The following is a 14,345-nucleotide window of genomic DNA, read 5'->3' on the forward strand; positions in this document are numbered from 1 at the left end:
ATTCCCCACAATATCTACTCAACACGACCCTTCTCACACTTCCCTCAGCTGGTGCATTATTGTCCTCAAAATAGTCCTCCAAGTTTAAAAAAAATTACTTGACTCCTTTTGGTCCCGGTTGATAAAAATTCTACAAATTTACGTATTAGGGCAAAAAGAGTTGGGGGGCTTACTTTTTCTGCATCTGACACTAAACATATCAGTTACATATTCTACAGTACATACCATTATTATCATTACATGCTATTCAATTCAGTTCAATTAAATTTTATGAACCCCTGAGCAAGCAGACAATGGCAAGGAAAAACTCCCTTTTAACAGGAAGAAACCTTGAGCAGGACCCGGCTCGCAGAGGAGAACCATCCTGCTGATAGTCGGCCTGGTAAAGGAGGGGAAGCAGAGGTAGACAGTACAGAGAGGATGAAAGAGAGAGAGAGAGAGAGAAAACGTACATGTAATAAACATCATACATTACAAAGGACAAACATGACAGGTTGTTTTAATTAGAATTCTGAAGACTATGCATTGTGTGTATTTGTTTTTTAGCTGATATGTTGTTAGTTATAATAGAAAACTATACTGTATGTTGTTCATTCTGTACATCCTGTGGTAAAATTGATCTTAATCTTTATCTACACTTCCTAAATCAGCATATCTTCATAGGCTGAACAGGTTGATTGCTAGTGATTTCCAAAATAGCATATATATTTTAAGTACATTATGTCAGTTAAAATAACTCACCACTGACTCTTTGGTTTCACACAAACACAGACACAACTAACAGTATTCTGGATGAAAGTCTGATATGAGTCTAACCTAAGATCTAAACTGTGATTCAGCATTTTTTTTGCATCTGTTGGATCACCCAAATCACAAAAAACACATATTTCCAATAAAGCCTTGCAAATCTGTTGTATTCCCAGCATTTAAAATGACATTTCAAAAAAAAATTTCAGAATAATATTGATCTAGCTGCTGGAGGCTGAGTGCTAAGTGCTGCAGTGTTCTGAGAGATGCTGAGTCATGACAAGAGCTTCACCGATACACACTGCATGGTGGTGTACTGTAAGCACACCATGGGAAGTGCTTCATCATGAGGTACAGTACTAATAAAAGCACTATCTGCAATGTCGTGGGACTGTCTATAACAAAGACATACTGTAAGACTCACATTACTAAAATATGAACTGAAAGTATAGCCATATTAGGTACATGCCACATGTGCTTTGTTTCATTTTTTATTTCATCATGTAATCATAAATATTTACATACATTTATACATTGAGATTTAGATTATATATGCTATTTACTATTATTAATCTGATATTATTTTAATTACTACTATAAGAATATACTCATACTACACATTATCGTATTTATAGGCATTTAATAATAACAATATGCCATACTGCAAAACTATATTCTTGATTGTTGCATTGTTGCTAGAGCCTATTGCATCTCACTAACAGGCCACGCTGACATTTCGAGTGGGGCCACATGGTGGTGCAGTGGTTGGCACTGTTGCCTCACAGCAGCAATATTCTAAGGGCCTTTCTGTGTGTAATTTGCATGTTGTCCTTGCATCTGCTTGGGTTCCCTTCAAGTGCATCAGCGTCCTCCCAAAGTCCAGAGACATGCAGGTTAAGTTAGCTGGTGTCTCTAAATTGCCTGTGGGTGTAATCATTGATTCTTGACCATTTAGGGACAACTAGAACCTATACAACAATCAAGATTATAAGTAACTGTAGACACATGTTCTATTGTACTACACATAAATCATAAACCGTTGAAAATTATTAATCTGGAGCCAGGACTTGTACGACATCTGTTTCCATACCCTCAAACTCACAACACTGACATACGGTGACCTCAACCACTTGGTCTCTGCCACCATGAGTGGTGTCACCACCTGCCTCAGGTTCCCAGGACAGCTCAATGCTGACCTGCGTAAGCTGGCTGTTAACATGGTGCCATTCCCTTGTTTGCACTTTTTGCACTCCCCTCACAAGTAGAGGTAGTCAGCAGTACAGATCTCTCACTGTGCCAGAGCTCACCAGGCAGATGTGTGATGCCAAGAACATGATGGCAGCTTGCAACCCACGGCACGGACGTTACCTTACAGCGGCTGCCATCTTCCGTGGCATGTCTATGAAGGAAGTGGATGAGCAGATGCTGAATGTACAGAACAAGAACAGCAGTTACTTCGTTGAATGGATCCCCAACAATGTCAAGACCGCTTTCTGTGACATTCCTCCCCGTGGCCTCAAGATGGCTGCCACCTTCACAGGCAACAGCACAGCTATCCAGGAGCTGTTCAAGCGCATCTCTAAGCAGTTCACAGCCATGTTCAGACGTAAAGCTTTCCTGCACTGGTACACTGGTGAGGGTATGGATGAGATGGAGTTCACCGGGGCAGAGAACAACATGAACAACCTGGTTTCTGAATACCAGCCGTACCAGGATGCCACTGCTGAGGAGGAGGGAGTGTTTGAAGAACATGGTGAGGATGAGCTGGCCTAAATGCACCATTTTTCTTTCTTTTTTTTTTTCTACAAGTCTCTGCCCTGAAGTTGAATATTCCAAGACCAGTTCCAGTTTTCAGTGATGTTAAAATATAAAAATAAAAATTCTTGAGCATAATTGAAGTTTGTCTTCCTGGTTTTATGACTTCATTAAGAGTGTTGTAATATAGAGCTTTAATGTATTGGAAGTGAAATCATGATTTGATTGTTTATTTTTTTCTTGGGTTAAAGCACTACACTGTACATAAAGTGTGGCTGCTTACTGTTTTTTTTCCTCCCAGGAATTAGGTTATTTGTAAATGAATGTTAAACACATTAACAACTGGACTACACTTGTTTCAATGCTTTATTGTGCTATAAGTCAAACAAAAAGAAATGCAAATGTTGACAAGGGCCTTAAAATATAAATTAGATGTGTAGTTCATGCAAGTTAACTACACATACTGTCACTCAGACACATGAGACCCATTCGAATTCACGGTGAGCGTACTGCGTCACCTATTTGTGCGTGTATTACATTACATTACGCATTGCACTTCATTTACCAGACACTTTTATCCAAAGCGATTTACAGAATCACACTGCAGTACAGTGTGGTGTTATGTTGCTGTGCGTTAGACGCTTTCCTATCTTTTATGATCTGGCAACATTGATGTAATGTCACTCACAGACACCTGGTTGCAGCAGGATGAATTTATTACTTTAAATGAATCAACCCCTCTGTGCTACATTACTACCAAGTTCCCCGAAATACTGGTAGAGGAGGAGGAGGGGCAGCAGTTCAATCAGTCACATCTGCATATTAACCCTAAACCTACTGCTAAATACAACTCTCTCAAATTTTTAATCTTAGCTTCTCACACTCAGTCCGGAGAGCAGATAAACCACACTTATTGGCTGTGGTGTGCTGTTACCCAGTTCCTTATTCCGAGTTCTTAAATGAATTCGCTGACTTCCTATCATATTTAACAACAAACTCAGACAAAGTAATCACAGTGGGGGACTTTAACATTCATGTGGATGTTGAAAATGACTGTCTAGCTGCTACATTAAAATCATGGGTAGACTCCCCCCAAATCCTGTCTTGTCTGGCCACTCCTTAATAACATTTGAATTTCCTTTGGCAAACTATAACTTCCCTGGAAAAAAATCCTTTCTGACACTGATACAGCTTTTAGTTAGGACTGGCTCAGGTAACTCTGAACCATCTGTCTTTATCTGTTATACTGTGTAGCCTGGCCTTGTGGTGTCTCACACTCTCTCTGTGTCTTCACAGATTTGTCCAAAGCTCCATCCACCAGCACCAACCTCCACCTGCATCACCTCCTTCCCTGTGCTTCTACCCTGCCTGCCGCCCCCACATTCCCCATCTATCTGCTTTCCTGCCTGTACAACATCCATTGTACGTCCGCCCGTCCTGGGTGAGGGATCCCTCCTCTGTTGCTCACCCTGAGGTTTCTCCCATTTTTTTCCTCGTTAAAGGTTTTTCTGGGAGTTTTTCCTTAGTCGACGTGAGGGTACAGGATGTTGCTATGATGTTATGTAAAGCCATTTGAGACAAACTTCTTGTAAAAATGGGCTATACAAACAAAGTTGTCTTGTCCTGTCTTGTCTTGTCATGTGCACAGCTGATGTGGAGCTCAGGGCAAATTACTTTATGATGCCAGTTCAAAGTTCACGTACAGCTGCATAAACAACATAATTGACTCCATTTTTGCCAATGTGACTGTTGGAATGGCTTAGCTTAAATACTCTTACATCTTGGGTTACCATGTCTGTTATTACCAGAACACTAGCTATGATGTGTATGGGTTTTTTTTATTGAGTAACAAGTTTCTACACAGTTTAAAGCTAGACCTTTAAACATCACTGACACTTTAATGTGGCAGCTTGGAGAGTTTCTGGTTGTGGTCACCTGGTGGCAGTGTTGGCTAAGCCATTCTTTTCCACAAGAAGTAGGTGAGGATGCTTATGGCCAATGCCAACAATGTCCAACAGCACAGTTTCTTCACCTGGCCCTCCAAGCCCTGCTTCTCTCCAAAGCGCGACACAAAACCACTCTGTCAGAAACAAATAAGCAGATGGAAGTTTCTAATTAAATTCTACATTTCAGTTCAATATACTGTAATAAGTTGATGTTCAAAGGGTACATTATTAAGATCCCAGTTAAACAGTTTTTGGGGAGCATCTGACTTCATTAATGCAGTAAAAGAGAATTTACATATCAATTAGGAGAGGAAAACAATATTTGATAGAGCAGAGCAATGCTATGAGCAGAATTGTTCAAATGCTTTGAGATGGCAGGAATTATGGAATCCGGCACTGTTTTTCTAGCTCCTCTCCTCCAATATTTGCTTGCTTGCTTGCTAAGTCTTCAGACTGTACTCCACAAAGGATCCAGCCAGATTTTTGAATTCGCAAAAGTCCATAGTAAATCAAAATGTTTGACTTTAGTAAATACTACAAATTCTCTTTAATCACCAATCATGAGGAAAAAAAATAAGCATTTGAGATCATGGTAGTTGAAGTGTCCAGGTCCCGTAACTAGGACTGAGAAACACTGGGTGAGAGACATGTGAAATTTTTAAACAATTGTGGTCTGGGCTGCTCTGCTGATAGACACTTGTATTTGTTTATTGTTAGGCTTTAATGATTATTCCAAAATCAAGGTATGCTTTAGTCAAAATCACAAATTCTGGGTAAATGTAATGAAACTGCAGTGTGAAGACTCAGTGTGCACTGATACAAGATGTCTGATGGGCAGTGAAAGTTTAAAGGGGGTTTATTGGGTCCCATGTTTTGCTGCAACCTGGGCATGTCTTAGGGCTGCATACTTTCAACAGATATTCTGTGTTAAAACTAGGACCATGGAGTTTGTAAGAAGGAGGGCTTTTACCAGGCCCTAAAGAAGAACAGGTTACGTCATGGGAAGTGTAGGATCCAGTGTCTTTGAAACTTTGACCCACATTTGGAACTAAAATGTTGTTTGATGTTTATTGTGCAATGCTAAATAACTGCAGTGCCCCTCTAAGAGATCTGGGTTTCCACTGGTGATGGACATGATAGAGCAGTTGGGTACTTAAAAAATCTCTCTCTCCAGTGGTATAATAGTTTTTGGATATCCTTAAAGTAGGCAGTTCTTATATATGTCTGTAGATATTCACTCATGAATACTTACCCATCCCCCCTTGTTTCTTATCTCTGGGCAGATGACCCTCTCCACGTAGGCCCCCACACACTCCTTCAGCTGTGGCAGAACCACCAACATGCCCCTCTCATGGCAATGCAGTGCCATCTGGCCAGCCAGTACATACACAGACAGCACTGCACTCCAGGCTAGGTCCCTGCGGCGCCCCCCAGGAACTGGGGGAAAGAAGTGCTCATCCAGGATGCTTATGAGCATGGGGCAAGCCGTGCTCTCCGTCACATCTTGGAAGACACGAGGCCAGCGTTTGAAGAATATGGGGAAGCGAGTGAGGAGCTCATCTCCGGCGTGACGCAGGGCTGCAGTGCAGGCTGTAGGGGCAGCACCCATGGAGCCATCTGCCCCCCCTGTGGTTACATATTCTATGTAGTCATGGGCCATAAGAAAAGCCTCTCTCACTAGTGGGTCAGGACTGTTCAGGCCCAGTCTGACCTCTGGCACCTCAGACTGGCACATGGTCCCCTCTTACTGCCACTTCACTAATCACCAAGCGGTAGTCTCTTGCCAAGCACTAGCCATTCTCTAAGTCGCATGAGCCTGTCATGGTGGTGTGAGGAAGCTGGTACAGGAAATAGTAGTAGTATGAAAAAAAATCACAGTATAGAAAAGAGAAAAAATAAACATGCATACTACAGGAAATAATGTATTTTCAACTCACCTTCTTCTAAAAGAGAAACACGAGAAGTACCAAAACACACCATATACCCATAGAAAAGAAAAGGCTAGCGGGTGAAAGAGTGTGTGGAGGAGAGGAGCGTGTTTGTACTGTACGTTGCATTCACACTGGGTCACCCAGTCCCCTTGCCATCTAAATATAGAGTCCTTGTTGGAAACTGACACTGATCTTCAACCTCACATGCAAAATGCTGGCCGTCCTGACACAGCCCCATTTGAACACAAGATTTAGAGGGTTAGACAAATAACTAAAAGGACCTGCACACACAGGAGAAACAGGCTAAAGTCAAAGGCAATGTATAATACTGATAGGTGACAGCTTTCAGTGAGGTATTGTTGAAGAAATTCGCTGAAGTCTAACTCAGAAGTTTGCTATGGTGAAGTGAGTTTAATAAAGTATACTTGTATACTGGTGAACTGGCCCACAGTAACTACATTAACATTATGCACATACAAGGAAGGTTTTGTTTATGAATTATAAGAAATTCATATGATTATGACTTGATGACTTCTGTTTCATTGAATTCATTCTGTTTGTGTTTTGAGCACTCAGCTGATACCATATTTCTTAACTCTCTGATGTACAGCTGCAGAAACAGAAAAATAAAAACAAAACTAATCAATCAAACTATAGCAGCAGTACTAATATAAACAAAATGAACATTCTCACCAGAGTCAACAAAATAAGCAATAATAGATTTATATAAAATAATGGGTTTATATAATGTATGGCAAGTAGATAAATTGTATGTTTGCGTCACTGGTTCAGGACCTGAATGGCCTGAGGGAAGAAAATCCTTCTCATCCTCTCTGTTTTTTGCTCACTCTTTCCTTAATGTGGAAGGGAGAAGAGTCTGTAACTGTAACTGAGGTCTTTTATAATCCTCTTATTCCTTGTCCTGAACCTCCTCATTGAAATGTCCTGTGAGTCAGCCCGATGACATCTGGTGGTGTGTTCATCTGACTGCACCTCCCTGTGCAAGGCCATGCAGGCCCTCTTTGGTGCTGTTTCTGAACCAGGGGAGAGGGGGCAAAAATAAAGTTAAAAGAGTTAAAAAAAAAAAAAAAAGTCAAGACACTTACCTACTGCTCCTGATGGGATAACTGAATAGGACAGAGCCATCATTTATGTTTTTAGTAACACCTGCTGTAAGCTACTGTATGTGGGCAAAGTATTGAGATCTGACCACTGACCACTGTGCCGCGTTCTAAATACATAGGCATTATGGAGTGGGTGCCCTCTTTGCAGCTATAACAACTTCCACTCTTCTGGGAAGGTCTTCCACAAGATTTTGGAGTATTTGTCGGGAAATTTTTGCTCATTCATACATTAGAGTATTTGTGAGTGTCAGACACTGATGTTGGACCAAATGGTCTGGCTCACAATCTCCGTTCCAGTTCATTCCAAAGGTGTTTGATGGGGTTGAGGTCAGGGCTCTGTGTGGGCCAGTCAAGTTCTTCCACACCAAACTCATGTCTTCATGGAACTTTGCTTTGTGCACTCGTGCACAGTATGGTACGCTTAAGCATTAAGATTTCTCTTCACTAGAAGTAAGGGGCCCAGCCCACCCTCTGAACTACAGCCACTGTCCAAATACTTTTGTCTATATAGTGTATTTCAGGGTTTTTCTAGTGCACAGACTGGAAGACTTGAGGTATATTTCTGTACACTTGACTTTCCTTCAGTCAAGTTTTAGTACATTTTTAAATCCAGACTCCTGCTGGATCAAGGCCATGTGGTTAGGACAAATTCTGATTCACTTCCACTCTTTCAAGGAGGACTCAGATATCTCAACACCTGCACAAATTACCAGAGCAATCTGCATGGAGAAACACCACCAGACCATGCATGAAATGACCCTTTAAAAGTGCAGCATGACATATATTTCACCACATGGGAGCAGTAATGTATTACTAGAGTGTACTACCTCTCATTAACCATTGTGTGTGTGTGTGTGCGTGGTTGGAATCTGACAGCCCTCCTTTCGATTTGAACTCGGATCACTTGTTTACAATGAACTTCAAAACATAAGCTGTTTCAGCACTGACTCATAAATGCAGACCAATTAACTTCCCACATGTTCATCTGTAATCTCACCTCTCTGTAAGCTAAAAATATATGTAAATGCAAACATGAGCCATCCTAATTAGACTCAAGTAAGTGGATTTAAATTGTGGATAATGCCTGTGAGATCTTTTCTATGAACTAACACTCAGGCACGCATGGTTAAATCTACATTGTCCTTTAAGTGTTTCCTGTCCTTTTATGAAATGGTTTTATGCATCACATAAGGATCAATCAAATCCTCTGTGTATGGCATTTATGTACGTTGTTAATACACTGATTTATAGCAAAGCAAAAACATGATCAAGTGGTACCATTAGCAGCTTTGTGCTCTCTGGCCATCTGGTGCATTTAAATATTGTGAGGGAAGATAAGGCTAACCATCCAGAAAGAACCCTAACCCACCCCCTGAACACACACACACACATACAGAGGCATGCACACACGTTCTACTTCAGATGCACTATGAGATTGAGGGTATAAAATGGCTACCTAGTTGTTCCTCATTGCTGAGCCAGGGAACAGGGGAAGTGACATGGTTGATAGAGGCTCCTATCAGGCCTCTCATATGTTCATGTGGCAACATCTGCAAGCAAGGGAAACTTCCTGTCTCCTGTAGAGAGGTTTTTGATGTGTAAACGGTTGCATTGGAAAGGAAGGTGCAAGATCAACAGGAAACATGCTGTAACTCTCTGTTGCCACTTGACTGCATGGAGCATTTTTCCAACAACAACATTGCGTTAGCATCTCTGTGAGGCTGTCACTAAATGTAATGTTTAATGTTCATCATCTCCGTTTAGCATGTTAGCAAGCCAACATATGCTAATAAGCACTAAACACAAGCATATTTGAGGTTGATGGGAATGTCACTAGTTTTGTAAGTATTTAGTCATAAAACAAAGCAGTGGGAAGACTGAACATTTTAATCACTAGAGGTAGGTAAGTGTGTGCGCTAAATTTTATATCAGCCTCTATTGATTAGGTGTTAAGACATTTTATTCAAAAACACAAATTTCGATCTCATGGTGGTGCTGGAGGAATAAAAATAAAAAAGAACAAAAATTGTCATTGCCATCCCTAAAGCAACACGGCTAGCGTGGCTGAAGATGTGGCCGGATTAACATGTTGGCCCATGGATCACTCCCCATGGCAGCATTAAAATTTGCCCGGATAACCACGGCTCTATAGATTACTCTCTTAAGTGAAAAAATAATAAGCAACGGTTTTGATTATCGATTAATCTTGCAAATCATTTTTCAGCAGAAATGGCAGGGGAACAAATGGCAGCTTCAGACTTCTAAAATGTGAATAAGGGCTGTTTTTCTTTGTTTTCTCCTAAACTGAGTGAACCAGTTGCCTGGTTAAACATTAAGTGTTGCTAAGATGAGTTCTAAATAGATTTATATATTTGCTTGCTTTGTTTCATGTTCAACTTTAAATCACTTAATGTTGAATTCTACCATTTCTTCTCATTAATTTAAACCTACTCCAGGAAAAAACCATAATTCAACAGCATAACTTTAACATTGGGTCAAGGATAAGGGTTTTTCCCAACACAGGATGAGTTGCTAAGAACCAGACAAGCCTGTATAGGTGGATGCTATTATCACAGTTCACACCCCCCTCCATCTAATGAACAGAGTGGTTCATCCCTGCTGAGGTGTTTTTGTCAGCACATATCTGCTCCAGGATGCCACACACAAAATATCTGCTATTCAAAATATGACATATCTACCCTCACTGCTAGTAGAGAAAGAGAATGCAAATAGCAGAGTTGCAGAGGAGTTTTAAACTGAAGGCAACAGTGATCGGTGAGATGAGGAGTGACAAAGAGCAAATTCAACCACTTTGCAAAGCAGAAACAGCACAGCCTTGTTCTGCTGAATGGAACAATGCAATATGTGTGTATGTGTGTGCGCTCACGTGCACGTGTGTGTGTTTGCCTGTTATCTTTAAGCAGCATAAGAGTATCTCTCGCTCTCAGGAAGTGGCTTATCAACGTCTACACAGAAGTTGAAATGCACTTTGAAGTTCCTACCCATTGCAAAAAAAAGAAGGCTCCAATAAAAGCTGCAAGGTGACAGAGAAAGGTTGAACAAGGCACATGGATGAAAACCGACCTCCTCCTGCTCCTCCCCACCAACCCACAGTCAAACAATTGCGATCTCCACGCCTCTTTGTTCAGGACTCCCATCAGCCTCGCAGTGGGAGGTGTGGTCAGAAAGAGGAGGAAATTGCTGTGAATTTGTGGGTAATTGAAAACACCTATATCCCCCTGTGTCTCCATCTCTACCTGCTTTAAAAACCTCCACACCCCTTCTTACTCCCCGGCACCCACCTTCTATACCAATGCATTCCTAATGGCACCCCTTCCCCATCCTGTCCTCCATCTCCCACTGAACTGAATTGATGCAAACGATTGTGCGCCCATTTGCTGTCTGGAGGAGAGGTGACCCACTTGTCTGGTTTGCTCGCTGTCTCCTGCTCCACCTTCTCCCAATTGCAGGTATTGATGCCCCACCATTGTTTCCCCCCTGCCCAGGGGGTGGAGTGGTTTGTGGGAAAATTGGGGAACCCCTCAGGTGTTTGATGGCTTTTATCGATTCGCACCAAACTCTCCATCTCCCATTTACCCTCCATAACGCTGTACAAGCTTTTTAGATAGTGGCTGTATCCACTGCCATTTTTAAGTGGTTATTCAGTTCTACTGATGCATAAGTAGATGGTTTTTTTTTCTCATGCGAGATGGAGACAGGAGAAAGTGTTGTGTTGTTTCTGCCTCTCAAATTAAAGCAGCTCAACTTTCAAACTTACACATCTGTCCAGCAGTTACTGGAAAATTTATTTTTTAATCCAAAAATGGGCAAAGAGGTAGAGCACAGATTTCATAGATGGTCTGTTTGTACAATTGGTTACATAGCAAGCCAAGCCAACAAACACAGCCAAGAGGTCAAGTTCAGCAACCTGAATTAGCTGAGGTGATCCCTCTAGTACACTTGTCACAAACACAGAAATGAGCTATACAGACCAAATCCATTTTTTGTGCAAACATGGTTGTTTCTGCTGTAAAGATGGGAATTTTAACACAGGGTCTTTCGGGGATTGACTAATTTTTGGAGCCAGCCCCAAGTTGCTATTTGACAAACTGCAGTTTTTTGCACTTGATCCTTGATTTGAGCAAGTATGCGACATCAGTCCTCAGTGAATTTTAAGTAACAATTTAACTATATTACCTAGCGAGTTAGTGTTGAGTGTTAAGAAGTAAACCTTGGCATTTAAAACAGAACATTTACCACACAGTTCAAAGGATTTGCAAACAGGTAAATCCCCCACATTGCCTCAGTTGGAGCTGAAGGAAGATCACGATGGGGGCCCTCCTTCAACAAATAGGAGATGATAAGAATGATAAAAGTACTGCTGTGTAGCATTTTACTTTTCATTGTATCGGAAATCCCTTTAGGGTTATCATTGAAAATAAGGTTATTAACTGGCTTGAATGTTGGTTTTATGGTTTTATGTTGTCCAAACTGATGTGTTTGCTAATTTTTGCGTTAAAACTGACAAAAAATGTCAAGTTCAATTTTTTTTTTCTTTAGAATAAAAAACGGTAAACAGGTGTTCGTCACAATGAAGAATGGTAAATAGACGGCACTTTTCTAGTTGTATTGACCATTCAAGACGCTTTTACACAACTGTCACATTCACGCTATGTTGGCAGAGGTCACAATCTAACCATTCGCACACATTCATACACTAACGGCATCAGGAGAAATTTGGGGTTCAGTGTCGTGCTCAAGGACACTTTGATGTAAACAGGAGGAGATGGGGATCGAACCTGAGCCACACCCACAATGTACTATGCTTTTCCTCTAAAGGATGTGACATCAGTCTGAGCAGATGCTAGTGTACTAGTATTTCACTTTAAAGTAGCGACCGTCTGACATTGGAGATATAACCAATGTAACAACTTACCCATGTGAGAAGATGCCCTGCTCTTATTTTGTATGTCACAAAATAATATCAACAAGGTCCACTTAACCGATTTTTCAGAGCTGAGCCGCTTTATTGAAGAGGCTAAGGTGCCATCACGTAACCTCAGATGTTTTCAAGTTCAGCTTTTTCATTGTCTGGTGCAAAAATCATATTGCCAGTGTCGGCAATACAATTCTTGTTTGCATACTCTGTTAAACAGAAAAGAAAGTCAGGAAAGTAAATAAACAAGTGCTGAGTGTCTTTCAGTATCCTGAAATATCAGAAAAAGTAGTAGGTTAGCAGGTGGACCTTTGAGTTGAGATTACTTTGCCATGCAAACTGTTTTCAAGGATGTATAATCCTCCATGCACCAATCTCATTTTGTGGTACCTTTAATTATTTTTTTATATTCTCCCAAGCCTCTTTTGGTCATCATCCCTTCGAGATCTTGTCATCTTTTGCAGTATCTGTTTAATTACATTTTGCTGGATGGATCTGATCTGTACTGAGGAACTCTTGCCCATCATCACAGTTCTAACTTGCTGCTCCTTTACCCTTTAAACTCACACAAAATCAGGTTTTCTTGCACTCTGCCATGTCTGAAACACAAATTACCAGCAGCAATAGAGCAGCAATAGCCACACAGCTGACAGAAGACACAAAAGCCTGCCACTTACTTAGAAACTCAACTTCAAAAATCCCAGGAAAAAGAAGTCGCAGTTCCAGACACGCTGATTGATCTCTGGGACGTGCCGAGCAAAACTGCAGTAATGAGCGCTTAGCACCAAACATGGAGACAAAGTAAAAAAGGAAAATAACAAGAAACTTGCAGATTACCACTTTAACAGCCTATTGAGATGTAGAACAATCAGCAGCAGCCCGATCCAATTGGAGCGTACAGAAATAGAGCTTTAGAGGCTGTTGTGTTCATTGTTGTGAAGGAGAAGCGAGGTGAGAATTGACTCTCCGGTGCATAGAGCAGGCTCTCCATACCAATAACCACCTCTTCATCGGCACCCCTTTGACACCAGCGTTCACCCACTGGAATATATATCACTTTCAAAAGCATGCCACCTTCTCTTCAAATATTTAATTTTCAACTTGAGGTGTACCACTTGTTTATATAACAAAAGCCTCCTCTCAATTAGAGCACCTGGGGGTGGGAGAAAGCGAGGGTGCATATCTGTACACCCATATCCCCTCCACTCTCTCCCTACCTTCTCTCTTCTCTCCCTCTCAAACATACTCATTTATGAACAATGACACACTCACGCTCGGTGCTCATGCACATAGACATACACACTCTCTCCAGCTCTGTTTCACTCTCTCTTTCTCATGCAGCCTAGCTGTTTTGGATTTAATGAGATTAAAAATCTATTTTTGTCAGTTACCTGCAAGTGATGCATTAGTTGAACCATTCCACTACAGGTATTACTAAAATGAATGGGAATGGAATTGCTGTTGCCATTTTCCCACTTTAATACCTGCCACACTCAAAGATCTGTTATCTCACTCACCTGGCCTTCTTTGTTTTTACATTATTCCAGCGTGAGCCTTGACCTCAGGAACTTGGAGGACAATGGTGTGTCACTCATGGCTGAGATTATATTAGTATTAGTAACATTCACATACTGTAAGTATACTTGGACATAAAGAGGGTGGAATGGTTGGGCAAAGTGCACTGCTGTGGTTTATTCTCATCCAATAAATGTTTAATTCTTTCCAAATGATTTAGTTGACTGTTACTGAACCAGTCTCTTAATCTTTTTTGTTCCAGCACAATGTTGGCTTGACTGGAAAGATAAAGTTCTGTATTTAAATAACAATAAAAAAGCAGCATAAACGTATGCTGTTGATGACATCAGATCATATTTATTTAGTTAGGTAGGTATGCTATTTCATTTGT

The 14,345-nt window shown here is 41.0% G+C and overlaps 1 protein-coding gene and 1 pseudogene across 2 annotated transcripts; one reads left to right on the forward strand and one right to left on the reverse strand.

Moving 5' to 3' along the window:
- Positions 1 to 1,829: 1,829 nt before the first annotated feature.
- On the forward strand, positions 1,830 to 2,520 carry LOC124057412 (annotated as a pseudogene).
- A 1,499-nt stretch (positions 2,521 to 4,019) lies between these two features.
- bcl2l16 (BCL2 like 16) lies at positions 4,020 to 6,576 on the reverse strand. Of its 2 annotated transcripts, none has more exons than XM_046385640.1 (3): positions 6,386 to 6,576; positions 5,701 to 6,074; positions 4,020 to 4,582 (listed from the first exon to the last, which is right to left on the reverse strand). In XM_046385640.1, the coding sequence occupies exons 1-3, from the start codon at positions 6,426 to 6,428 to the stop codon at positions 4,454 to 4,456; spliced, it is 546 nt and encodes a 181-aa protein (XP_046241596.1). In that variant the 5' UTR covers positions 6,429 to 6,576; the 3' UTR covers positions 4,020 to 4,453. The 2 variants fall into 2 exon arrangements, with proteins under 2 accessions (XP_046241596.1, XP_046241595.1); XM_046385639.1 differs by having other exon boundaries at positions 5,701 to 6,286.
- Positions 6,577 to 14,345: the final 7,769 nt, after the last annotated feature.

This window comes from Scatophagus argus, chromosome 4 (assembly GCF_020382885.2).
Source record: "Scatophagus argus isolate fScaArg1 chromosome 4, fScaArg1.pri, whole genome shotgun sequence".
Classification (NCBI taxonomy): domain Eukaryota; kingdom Metazoa; phylum Chordata; class Actinopteri; family Scatophagidae; genus Scatophagus; species Scatophagus argus.